We start from the raw sequence: 13,259 nt of genomic DNA, 5'->3' as shown, positions 1-13,259 counted from the left end.
AGGGGGATGGTGCAGGGGCAGGCGCGGAACAGCTGGGGCAGGGCAGGGTGCACAATGGAGCTGCAAGTGGCTCATCCAGTGGGCATGGGGAGGAGGAGACAGCTCCCATCAATGTATGCACCCCAGGAGATGTATGGGGGGGCAGGTGCACCCTGGATCTGTGTGCAGGGTGAGCATGGGCTGCCCGCTGTGGGTGAGGCCATGGGCAGCGCTGGGCTGTTCCCAGAAGAGACTGGCCCAGGGCTGCACTCAGGGTAGGTGGGGCAGGTGGCAGCACTGCTGGGAAGGGGGTTTATGGGGCGGGGCTACAGCCACCCCAAAATTTGCCATAGCCTCCCCCCTTCCAGTGCTGCCCACACCACCCCACCTGGCCTGACCACAGCCCTGGTGCAGCTACTCCTGCCAGGACGAGCCCAGTGTCACCCCGGGCTCCAAGCATGCAGTGGCAGGCCACCCTCATCCTGTGCACAGATCCAGGGGGGCATGTGCCCCCCCCATGCCTCCCCTGGGGGTGCACACAGTGTTGGGAGCTGTGCCCCCGCATCCCCATGCCCTCCAGATGAGCTGCTCTTGGCTCCATCCCACACCCACCACAGCTGTTTATCACCTACCCATGCCCTTGCCCCTTCCCCAGTCCCATTTCCTCCCTCACTGTGGGGGCCTCGATCTGCCCCCTGACACCCCTTCCCTCCTCCCGCCCTTCCCCACCACAGACACTGCTTACCAGCCAGACACTTCTTTCAGAGTTTCTGGGCTACATATCGGCAATTGGATTGGTATCGACCAATATGGCTCATTAATACTCAGCCATCAGTAATGGCCCCAAAAATCTTTATTGGTGCACCCCTAGCTTAGATAATATAATGCTTAAAATATCTGAATCTGCGGCAGTTTTATTAATGCTGCAACTACAGATAAACAATGTAGGGTGGAAGTAGGGGCAACAGTCTGATCTCATAGTGGACCTGCCACCAGAGATGGGAGAGAAAGTCACTGTGTACCTACATTCTGCAAAAAATGCTCACCTCGGCTGATACAGTGTGCGCCACCCAGAATGCAGGGTTATGCATAAATGGCAGAACCCAGTATTTAGACCTCATACTGCTACTGGAAGATGGATCCTTAACTGTTAATATGTTTTTCTTGCAATGTGTTGAAATATTTTGATTATGATATGACAGTTCTGACATCACAAAAGTAGAAACTTATGCCTTATGTGCATCTTCTCATTTCCTTATAGTGGAAATGTGAAGACTGCAAAATATTTTAGTCTCTTGTGATGTAGTTCCTCAAAAAATGTACCAGAAACATTCAGCAGTTACAGCTTGAAACAAAATACAAAAAGAAAGCAAGAAGAAAAAATAGATTTGGATGCTGTTTTATCCTTAGAAAAAAATATCAATAAAAGAAAAAAAAAGCAAATGGAAATTGTTAATTCTCAGCCTTGAAGATAGAAGAATTATAGCTTTTCAACTGAAAATCTTTTAGAGCAGCATTAGATGGCAGTAAAACATGACTCTTTTAAATATATCATTATTGGAAGCAAATCCTTTATCTTTCATTTTAGGTGAATATTGGATTGATCCTAACCAGGGCTGCTCTGGAGACTCCTTCAAAGTGTACTGTAATTTCACAGCAGGTGGGGAAACTTGCATCTATCCAGATAAGAAATCTGAAGGAGTAAGTACCAATCTGTGTTTTGGGTTGACTGTTGTCAGTTCCTGCTGTGCTGCTGCAATATTGAACTAAACAGGAAAATTAGACTTTCACAATTTCTGTTTATCTGCCTTTCTTACAGGCTAATTATTATATTTGCATTTGCATAAACATGAATAAAGCAATGAAATGATACACATAGTTAACAAATAGCCACTTTATTTTTCTTTTGCTCAGATTTTTTATGCACCTGCTTGCTAGCTAAACTTCTGCTGTATCTCAGTATGTAACACAGCTGTGCAGCCATTTTTAATGAGAGCATAGGCATTAATCTGGCATCTAAAAGATAAACTTTTTTGTCAAATTCTATACTTTCTTGTCTCTTAAGTCTCATTAAAAGCTTTGCAAGATGCGCGTAGAACATTATCTGTAGGATTTGATAAGAGATCCACGCTCACAAGAATAAATGTCAGGGAGCAACTAGTGAAGAAGCAGGTTCATCTTTTAATGTCACTACCAGTGCAAACTCCTATTTTAGACATCCTGTGCTAGAGTGTTTTTACCAGTAACTTATCTGAGTGAACCTGAATCTTAACAGGTAACCATACTCTTTTTCCTCTTATAAACAGAAATAATCTCATTATTTTTAATTCAGTTAGAGTAAACTAATATATAGGTATTGTACCTCTGCCTAAACAAAGTAGCCATTTTTAGAGCTGTTTATGTGTATGTGTCTTGACAAGCTTTTTTAAGTTCAATACCTCAGGAAAGAAAGATTCGTTTTATAGTTCTTGAACATTTTTCTTTCTTACCTGTATTTTAAACACTTATATTACATGCTTTTTCAATACAGGTAAGAATTTCAACATGGCCAAAGGAATATCCAGGAACCTGGTTTAGTGAATTTAAGAGAGGCAAACTGGTAAGTAGTCATCTATTTGTATAGTCATTCACAAACAAGGTACATGCTGCTAATGATGAATATTCACCAGTGATCTTGATTATATAGATGCTAAAAGCAATTTAGTCAGCTCCGTTAGAGAAAAGGAGCCTGCCCTATGCTGTTCCATCTACTACTCTGCAAATATAGCAACAATACCAGTGGCAAATCTATAGTTGATGATTTTGCTCTCGGTGCTGGCAAACTTCACACCATCATAGAGCTTTTGCAGAGCAACTTGAATGCAGCTCATATGCCCCATCCAAGAAACTGAAATAGACTTGAGCATTATTAAATGAGTAGTGTGTTTTCTTGCATACTACATGTGCCCAAATAACACATGCACCTTGTTTTGCAAAGGAATAATGAAACAGATTTTTCCAGAACTGAGGGTGAAAGATAACTGCATGGAGCGGCTGGCTTGTGCTCAGTCAGCTCAATGCCAGCTTCAGACAAAAGCTAGAGATTTTACCCTCTACTCATCCAAAAGTTACTCTTAATTTGGTAGTGGCTGTGAGAGGGTTAAAACTGGATTCTGCCTCTGCTGGCAGGAAAGAGGAGAAAAAAGACTCCTGGCAGCCATTACAGTGCATCCTCACTTCCATCCCAATACAGAAATCAGCTTTCCCACTGAAGATGTGTGCCCACATTTCAAGGGATGATATTTAGGGAAAAGGTATGAAGGGTATGCAAAGGAATATGATATAATAAAAATATAGTCACCATTAAATGGTTCCAGAATAATTTTCTATTGCAAGCTTATGGAATATAGAAGGGAGGGTTCTCTGTATGGCAAAATAGGATGCAGCTTAAATGTATAGTTCCATGTCTTAATTCTTTACAAAATGTGCTATAAAATCAGCAAACCATATTCAGTTGATTTTTACATTGAAGCTTCTTAATGTGAACTTTGTCAACCATGACTTTTCTCTTTTGCATTTTAGTGAACCAAATGTTCATGTGCCTACTTATATTTTCCAGCTTTCCTATTTGGATGTTGAAGGCAATGCCATTAATATGGTCCAAATGACATTCCTTAAACTACTGAGTGCCTCTGCAAGACAAAATTTCACTTACAACTGTCATCAGTCAGTAGGTTGGCATGATGCATCATCTGACAGCTATGACAAAGCGCTGAGGTTCTTAGGATCAAATGATGAAGAGATGTCTTATGACAACAATCCTTACATCAAAGCTCTTCATGATGGTTGTGCAGTAAGTATAGGCTCAGAATATTCTTTTGTACTTTAATATGACAGGTTAGTTTGATAATCCAAACAGGTCCTTCTTATGCCAGCTTCCTTTGGAGAAAAGCTTTCCAGAGGTTTTATTTTTAATAGTCTGCCATTTCAGTAGATTTTAACTACAGTGAATTAGTCACTTATTTAAATTGCATAAAACTATTGAGAAAAATAGTATTAACCATATATCAAGCAATATCAAGGGTAGGATCTCTTGTCTAATTTCAAGACAATGCCAGTATCTTGAAATTAGACATTTTTTATTATAGATATAACATAATGGAGAAGTAATAGAAAATAAGCATCACTGAAAGAGGCATCACACTGATGGTATATATTTACAGTCAAAATCAATTGATGCAAGGGAAGACTATAATGTAAGGTAGCAAAAACATGTATCAGGAATCTGTACCATGCATCCAAGGCCTGTGAATCAATTAATTTGACATGTGGCATTGTTTACCTAGAATAGGAATAGTAGAAATAAAATCCAGGTAAAGTTCATAGAACCCATACCTTTCGCAGCCCTCCTAGTGCCAGTTGGTGTGTTTGACACATACACCAGCTATCTAATTATCTCTTAAGCAAGGTATTGGGTCTCCAAAGGCATAACATTTGGTATCTTCCTTTGTCAGATGCCATGTTTTAATACTAATTTTTTTTGCCATGAGTTATCCAAGCGTATATCAAGGTTTATAACGCTAATCACTGTGATGATTGTATACCACTGGGAGAGCTAAGCATTTTAGAGATAATTATGGAGAAGCATGTGCTAAAGGAAGCAAGTATCAGTAACAAAACCTGAAAGCCTTCGGTTTCCTGCAGTGAATTTAATATGGTTTTAACCGGGTCTGATTCAGAGACAAGGTTAATTTAGTTGGCTAGTGATCATTTCTCGGCAATAACATTCTGGTCTATGACTCTTTCTCTTCAATCTGTGCCTCTCTTTTTATAAACCCTCTCAGGTTTTTATATAGCTCTTGTCATCATGCTATCTATATGTGTGGAGCTCCTGGAGATGGCATTAGTTATAGTGCCATCAACAAGATGATGACTATGACAGGGAGCATGGTGCACCTGTTAATTTAAGGGAGGCTGCAGGTGTGGCAGGGGCTAATGAGGGAATCACCTGACCAGAAATGGGAAATGGCTTGAGACAGATAAGGCCAGGGCCTAAGCTGGTTAGGCAGTCTAGCCCCAGGAGCCATAGGGCAAGGATCTGCTGGCAGCAGGGCTGCAGCAAGGCTCCTGCCTAAACATCTGAGCTGGGGTAAGCGGTGCTGAGCCCAGGAACAAGACAAGCCTTGGAATAGATAGACCTGGGAACAGGAGTAGGTGAGCCCATAACCTGGAGAGGGGCACCAGAGAGTAGAGGGCCAGGGTACAAATAGAACACCCAAGAGGGGCAAGGCAGGCCTGGGAACAGGGGTCAGGGGCACAGCATCTGAGCGGGGTGAGGCAGGCTTTTGAATAGATAAGCTTGGGGACCTAGGGAGAGATAGGCTTGAGCCCCCAGAGACAGAGACAGGGCTTAAGCTAGGGTGGCCATTCATCCAGTTTTATAGAGGACAGTCTGGTTTTCTGGTCCTCTGTCCTCTATTGATATGAAACCAGATGTGTTTGTGTCCTCTATTTTTCACCACTCAGCACCCCCTGCTCCCCCACCACTGACACCATCACAGCCACCTGTGGAAGCTCCCCACTCAGCCCACCCCTGCTGCTGACACTGCCATGACTGCCTGCAGGAGCTCCCCACTTGGCCCACTCCTACTGCCAACACTGCCGTGTTTCCCTGTGGGAGCTCCCTGCTTACTGCCACCACGCCCCTGCTGCCAATACCACCACTGCCACCTGTAGGAGCTTGCCATGCCCCCCCAGCCTTTGGAGGCATGTGATGTTCATGGTGGTGGGGACAGTTTCACTAAATACAACAGTCCTCTATTCTTGAGGGACCTCAATGGCCACCCTAGCTTAAGCCCAGGAAGGACTAGGTACTTGGGAGGAGGTCCAGTGTCCAGGGGGACTAGGTACTCAAAAGAAGGTCTGGTGCCTGGGAGAAGGACAAGGAAAGTCCAACACCTAGAGGGATTAAGCACCCAAGAGAAGGTCTGGTGCCTGGCGGGGGGGCAGGGGAGTCCAGTGCTGAAGGGGGACTAAGCATTCAAGGGAAGCTCCAGTGCCTGGGGCCTGCCAGAGGGCAGAGAGTTGTTTTAGCAGATCACTTGTGAGGCATGGCTGTGCTTAATGGGGAGGATGGAGCCCACAAAAGTAGCCCTTAAGGCCATGACCACAGGCACCTGTGGTCATAAGAGTAAGACCAGGCTTGGGAAGCCCTGAGGCAGCCTCCCTTTCCTCAGAAGTTAATAACATCAAGGCATGGTGAGTGAGTAAAAAGGGGAGAGGGCCCCAAAAGGAAGCCAGGTTGGCAAGGGCTGAGTGCAGCGGTGGCAAGTGCAAAGCTCCTGAGGAGCTCCTTTAAGTGTATTTAAGAAGCAGGTTCGGCATTCACAAATATTTTTAACCGCGAATGCCGAACCCACAAATAGTGAGGGTTTCCTGTACTTTCTTAATGTCCCTGAGATTGGGGTTTAGATGAGGAGCCACTACATGAAGTTCAGTCCAGATGAAAGCATTCTCTATAGGCAGAAAGCAGGGAGGAAAGGAAAGGGCACTGCTGTGAGAAGTGAAGATAACTTCAGAAGATCAATACCTAGTCTTTGTTGAGGCTGTACTTAGCACAATCCAGTCCGGATTCTTATTCCATTACCTGGACTAGCTTTTATAAGCCTGTGTCCCTCAGTAGGGTTGCAGCTTTGTTTATCATCTTTGATGTTTTCAACTCACCTTCCTCTCAGCAGTGCCCTCTCCTTTACTTCCTCTCTCCCTATGCTTTGTATATAACTTATCTTATTCCTTTCTGTTTAGTACCCCTGCTCTCTGAAAATCCATTCATAGCGTCTGATAAAGTAGGCAGTAGCCTACAAGAGCTCATCCCTCTGAGTAAATTAGTCTATAAGGCAGAGGTGTAGCAATGAAAATGGACACCCAGGGCAGCTGTGACACGTGGAGAAAGCAGCAACTTCCAGCTGTTGCTGTGCCACTGGTGCAATCATGCAGCAACAATGGGTTTTTTTCCCAACCCCCTGAAGTCAGTGCCTGGGGTGGCTGCTCCCAGAGAAGCTGAGTATATAGGAGCCCGAGGGCCCTGGCCCCACTCAGGAAGAGGGCTGTGACCTGAAATGTGTAAAACTTTCCATATGTCCATCATGTTAGGCCCCTTCCCTCCCCACCATTTGTAAAAATAAAAGTTAGTGCCTATGGCTGCTCCCATTGCCCTGCCCTAGTTACACTTCTGCTATCAGGTGCCACACAGCTTTGCTTTCTTTCTGATTTCAGACCAACACAACTAAGTACCTTTTTCTGTGCAGTTAATATAGTTCATAGCATGTTCCTTTGTTATCCATAAGTTTTGTATTTTAAAGGTGACTGAAAGAGCTATGTAATATGTTTTCTGCTTTTATGTATAACCATATTTGGTTTTGTTTTACTTCTTTTTTTTCTTTTTTATACAGTCAAGAAAAGGCTATGCGAAGACTGTGATCGAAATCAATACACCTAAAATAGACCAAGTGCCTATTGTTGATGTGATGATTAATGACTTTGGTGATCAGAATCAGAAGTTTGGATTCGAAGTTGGTCCTGTCTGTTTCCTTGGTTAAGTTTAGGGCAGAGAGCAGAACAACAAACGTTGTGCCTTGGTGCTACCAACCCACTTCATGCCACATGCAAGTTTTGAATAAGGATGGTATAGAAAATCTGTCTGGCTGTGTGTGTATATCTTACCTAGAAAGTACTTGTTGCCCTTGTAGGGCCAGAATCACATAACTTAAACTTATTTGGAAAATCATGAAGGACATAAAAATGCTGTGGCCGTGTTAGACAGCATAGGCTAATTTTATGAACACCCCCTTTGGACTCTTCTGGTGCTGTAAAAAAAATTAATGTAATGGTGCTCCTTTCATTACAACAAAGTGGTGTTAGGAAAGTGTTTAACAAACTGTAATTATTCTATGTACAGTACTGTACTGTTATTTCTCTGTCCATTTCCAAAACTTGCATGTGTCTCTGATTGCATCTGGCTCTTATTTTATAATTGCAAAATGACGTTGTCAATACTGTGTATGTATTATGAAAAATAAAGTTGTAATTGACAGTGAATCCAATTCAATTTCCTGATTAATAATAAAAATCCCTTTGTATATATTGATGTTGAAGAGCTTTGTTATTTGAAGTCACCAGCAAAAACTTTGGGTGACAAAACTGGAAGACGTTTGGCAGCACACTTAAAACAACACTTCTCTGCAGATACTACTTTATGATGATAATTTCAAGAATGAATGCACCCATTAAGGTGCTGTATTCCATGGTGCTATACCTCAGACTTTTATTTTCCTGTTCAGATTTCAGAATTTCTTAAGATACCTGTATATACCTAAAATAAGTAAGTTTATTTTTGGGTGCGGGAAATGTGTATGAAAAAGGATGAAGGGGGGGGAAAAAAAAAAAAGCTTAAGCGTAAGAAATCTGTTCAAGTCTATGTGAAGTAAATGGTTAGTCATATAGCCTTCCCTTTTTTGTATCTCATCTTCATTGTGCTTCTTTGATCCACATAAATATTAAAACTGGATTCTAAAAATTATTTATGGATTTGTGCAGTGTTTACTTGGATTTTATGTGAGCAATGATAAGTATTTGCTTCCTGAAACAGATACAAAATTCTACACGTAATACCCCATATATGATTTGTCCATCCTGCAAATGTGATTTTTTTTCCCCCATTATTTTTTTCAAGCTTAGGGACACAATATGTCTAGGTCATGTGATTCTACCTAGTTGCCAAGCAACATACGAGGGAACTGCTACCTACAGAGCTTGTTTCTGACCCAAACTGTTACAATTTGCAATTCAAATCTCCCAAAAAAGGTGGTTTGTCCTTCCTTTAAATATTGTTTAGGTAGTGGGAAGTAGAAATAACATTTTGACTTTACAAAACAAATCCTTTTGTAATTATTTTTCATAATATATGTAAGACTTGAAAATAAATGTTTGTTATTTCTTATATAAATTGTTAACTTAATTGGTACCAGATTCCACTGGCTCATTTCCAAATGGTATTTTATCATGCAAGATTATACATGTGTAAAAGTGAGATTTAAAAAGTCAACTTTTGCTGTTCAGAATTTCTTATATTTTTGAACCAAAGTTTGTAATTGTCACCTCAAAGAGGGAAAATACAAATTTTATTAATAAAATCAAGTCTTGTCTACCTGGATTGGTCACTCTGTTTCTTCAAAATACAAGAAATGTTATATCATCCTTGGTATTGTAACTGCATTATGATTCCAGACCATCCAGAATGAAATAATAATAATCCTAATATATGTGTGTAAAGCATTACACAAACACATCATGAGCAGAAGTAAAAATACTAGGCTCCTCTCCTGCCAGTGGTAGCATGTAGTAGGACTGATGTGCTCAGTTTTAATAATCCCTCTTAAAGGCAGTAAGGATTTGTAGCTCCAGCAGTCTTCTTGTTCTCTATATCAGGACCTAAACTTCTTCCCATAACCCATTTTTGATGTATTTATAGGACTCCTGTCCTTGTAATATCTGAGAACCTTGCAATCTTAAAATAAATGTATTCTTACAGCATACCTGAGAGGCAAGGACGTACTCCCATTTTGCAGAGAACCATGACAAAGAAAAACTAAGGGAAATATCCAAAAAAATATTTAGATGCCAGAGGCGAGGTGTTTCAACACCTACATTTTATATGCCCCAAGGGTAGACCCAGAGTGCTTTATGCCTATGCTGTCTATATGGTGCATGCCTTATAATGGATCCAAAACATAAATGACACTGAACGAGGAGAAGATGTACTCAGAGTGGAGCTTCCCAAGTTACCTAAGAGGCCAGAGAGAGTATTCAAAATTAGCATGGCCCTCTTGACTTGTTTTCAGGGCAGTCACCTGACAAGAGGGTGACTAGAGCTCCATCCTTCGGTTAAGAAATACTTTTATATTTTATTCAATTACTATTTTATGTTATATGCATAAATAATTTTAATGCAAGGATTGGAAGTCAGGTCTCCCTTCTCTCAGGGACCTACACTAAATTTTATATTACAGAGTCAAGCTCCCTTTTGCAACCTTTGTCTTCACTAAATGGATTGTGAATTATTTTTAGCAAGATAGTATAGGTCCAATAACAGGAGCGTTGCCAGAACTCATGACCTTGTAAATTGTATAATCTCTGGGGGAGATAGGTTTTAATTTCTTTGAGCAAAGGAAAGCGTTGAACTCAGAACTACATCTTTGGTAAATTATTTTACCTCCAAGGCTATTACATAAGATGGGGCACCACTTCTGTGAGTTTTAAAAGAAAGTGATATAGCTTTTTCTTTTCTTTTGAGAAACTACATCCTATAGAGATGTGCAAGGTAAACTCTGGAAGAATCTATTAGAATGAGCCCTTTGGGGGATTCAGGCACATGAGTGACTAATTACAGATTCTGCTGGTATTAAGCAAAAGCAAAATGCCAAATTCTATTGAAATTAGGCAAAAGCAAGATATTGGGCTACTCAGCATAGTCAAAACAGAGACGTTTCTGGGAAGTGCAGAACTTTGAAGAAATTAAAGATGAAAGAGATACCTTAGAAGTTTAGGCACCTCCATTGTTAGCCAGCAACTATATAGGATTTGCATGATTACAGTTTTGAATTTAGGAACCTTTGTCCTTTTCTGTATCTGACCCTGAGTGGCATGGCTCAGCTGTTAAGTTGGAATGTAAAACACAGCTTGATTTGAAAACTTGACTTGAACCTCAGCCTCCTGAAAGTGAAACTAGGATACTAATCACCAAACCACTTTGTCTCACTCTCCACAGCCAAAAATCAATTTGTTCTTCAAATACTTTAAATATTTCAAAGGTATAAGAACAAGACAAAGGAACTAGCAGTCCTTGGGTCATGCTTCTAGAGTTTCAAAGAGAAGTTCAAGAAAGTTTGTACCTGTGGGTGCAGACAGTAGTGCAGTTCCCTGCTGTAATTCAGAACGTTTTTCAGGAAGCATTCTGCGTTACAATAATTCTGAGTTACAGGATCTGGGGGAATGATTGTTCACCAGAGCGCCCCAAGGGATGATGTGGTGAAACTGTTATAAACTACTGCAAGACCATTTCAGGCTGGACATAAGGAAGAATTTCTTTACTGTCTGAGACCCCAAGGTCTGGAATAGCCTGCCATTGGAGGTGGTTCAAGCACCTACATTGAACACCTTCAAGAGAAATTTGGATGCTTATTTTGCTGGGATCCTATGACCCCAGCTGACTTCCTGCCCCTCGGGCAGGGGGCTGGACTTGATGATCTTCCAAGGTCCCTTCCAGCCCTAATGTCTATGAAATCTATGAAATCCCCAGGACTAAACAGAAGCTCACTGTTGGTTCGGGGGAATCTACCTGCTGGCTACCAGCCTGCAAGCCTGAAGCCAGTTTTCTCTAACAATGGCCTCTGCTTCCTGCAAGTCTGCACTGTTTTCAGAATGAGATAGGGAAAAGGGAGCAGAAGGAGATCATTTTAGGGGTTCCCCAGCCAGCACTGGAGAGTGGGGGGGGCGGAATTGGAGCCTCCCTCCCCCCCCCACACGCACACACTGGGGAGGCTCCAATACACCCATCCCACCCTGTAATGGGGACTGAAAAATCCCCAGACTGACCTCTCTTCACTCCCTTTCCCTCCTCCCCATTCCAAAAACAGTGATAGGCTGGCAGGCAGGTGAACAGAAGTTACAGGAGACTCTCCATTTTGAAATGTCCTCACTGACTCCTCATGCAATTTTCACCCAGTTGGCCATTTTAGAAGCAGTCTGCAGCCATGCACTTGTATTTGGTCATGGCTGTAGACTACCTTCTGTGGTCAGGTCAGGGAAAAATTGTCACTTCTGCCTTTCCCTATGTTCCTTATTTTTTATTGTTGTGTATTTTAGAGACAAATTTTATTATTTCCTGTATCCCCCTAGCCCATCTACTGTTTTCAGTGTGTTCTCTTTGTTCCCTTAGGAACCACAACATTTCTTGACAAAAGAGTGGATAGTGGAACACACAGAAAACAGCGAGTCACATACAAAAAGTGGGGAAAGGGAAAAACTCAACCAATTGTATAATTGATTAATTGGTCCTCAGAGCACAAATTTTATTACTTTTCCATTGGAGAACAATAGATTCCTTTAATCAGCATTACTAAATAAATAATAGAGAATCTCCACTGCACATATCAATAGGAAATTTTGGGTTGAAATTGACATTCTAATAAGTCCTAACTGTACTTAGTACTCTGTAGAAAAGGAAAGTGTTAGATATAAAAATAAAACCCAAGATTCATTGAGTGACCCAAGCTGCCACTGCCACCCTCCATGCATGGCAACCAGGGCTTGGGCACTACTGGCCAGATGCAACTGGCCCATAGAACAGAGAGGCGATGGGATAGTCCCACATACCTGGCAGCTGGGGAAGGGGGGCGGCTCCAGCAGATCTGGGGGGAGAGGAGGCTACAGGTCAGAAGTGAGGGGCAATAGCAGGGCTGGGGGGCCATGGGTTGGGAGTAAGGGGAACTGGCAAGGCAGGGCCTGCAGTTTGGGAGAGGCAGCAGCAAGGTGGGGAGGGGGGGATTTGGCTTAGGAGTGATGGCAATGGCAAGGGCAGGGCACCAGCATATCAGGGCTGCTCAGTGACATAAAGTAGTGGGGGGTGGGGTGGAGGGAGGGGGGCAGCTGTAGCTGGAACTGCATCCTGCTAAGCAAAGGGGGCAGGGGCAGCTCTGATTTTCCATGACAAAAAAACTAAATCAAATTCCAAAATATATAGGTATTTAGAATCTGTTTTATTAGAAGGATTGAGGAACTGGTAGACTTCCAAACTGCTTCAAAATTGTAAATATATCAATAAAACATTGTATTCAACTGATAATTATACCTATACCTATATATAGTAGCGTTTCATTTTAATCATGGAAAAACACAGATTTGGAGGGTTTAATCAGATGTAACATATCACATACCAAACACAGGGAAGCAAGTGATTTTGCTACTAGCCCTGTGCAAAGTGGCTAGTATTCACATTGGATTTGGCCGATTCAGGGAACAGTGATTCAATTTGGTGATTTGAGTCACTGTCCTAAATCAATTCAGCTGCTGCTAAATCTCCAAATCTCTGAATCACCCAGACCCATCTGCTGCCCGCTTTCCCAGCCCTGGCAATGGCTGCCCTTGCTGTCCTAGCTCCCGGCACTTTGAAAAAAAAAGCCCCACTAACTGAGTGCTGCTGGGCAGGGGCAATTCCTTCTGGCCCCCCATGTCCACTGATGCAT

At 42.2% G+C, this 13,259-nt stretch overlaps 1 protein-coding gene across 3 annotated transcripts in view; it reads left to right on the top strand.

Moving 5' to 3' along the window:
• Positions 1 to 8,772, top strand: part of COL11A1 (collagen type XI alpha 1 chain) — a 269,666-nt gene extending 260,894 nt beyond the window's left edge. For all 3 annotated transcript variants that reach the window (XM_006032152.3, XM_014523947.2, XM_006032150.3), the window contains 4 exons: positions 1,568 to 1,680; positions 2,510 to 2,578; positions 3,578 to 3,811; positions 7,410 to 8,772. In XM_006032152.3, the coding sequence (XP_006032214.1) occupies positions 1,568 to 1,680; positions 2,510 to 2,578; positions 3,578 to 3,811; positions 7,410 to 7,556 (563 nt within the window). In that variant the 3' untranslated portion in view covers positions 7,557 to 8,772. The remainder of the gene's footprint in view (positions 1 to 1,567; positions 1,681 to 2,509; positions 2,579 to 3,577; positions 3,812 to 7,409) is intronic.
• The last annotated feature ends 4,487 nt before the right edge of the window (positions 8,773 to 13,259 follow it).

The sequence above is a fragment of the Alligator sinensis genome, unplaced genomic scaffold, assembly GCF_000455745.1.
Source record: "Alligator sinensis unplaced genomic scaffold, ASM45574v1 scaffold329_1, whole genome shotgun sequence".
Taxonomy (NCBI): Eukaryota; Metazoa; Chordata; order Crocodylia; family Alligatoridae; genus Alligator; species Alligator sinensis.
The sequence above is the reverse complement of the archived record's forward strand: the minus strand, read 5'-3'. Positions and strand labels throughout refer to the sequence as shown.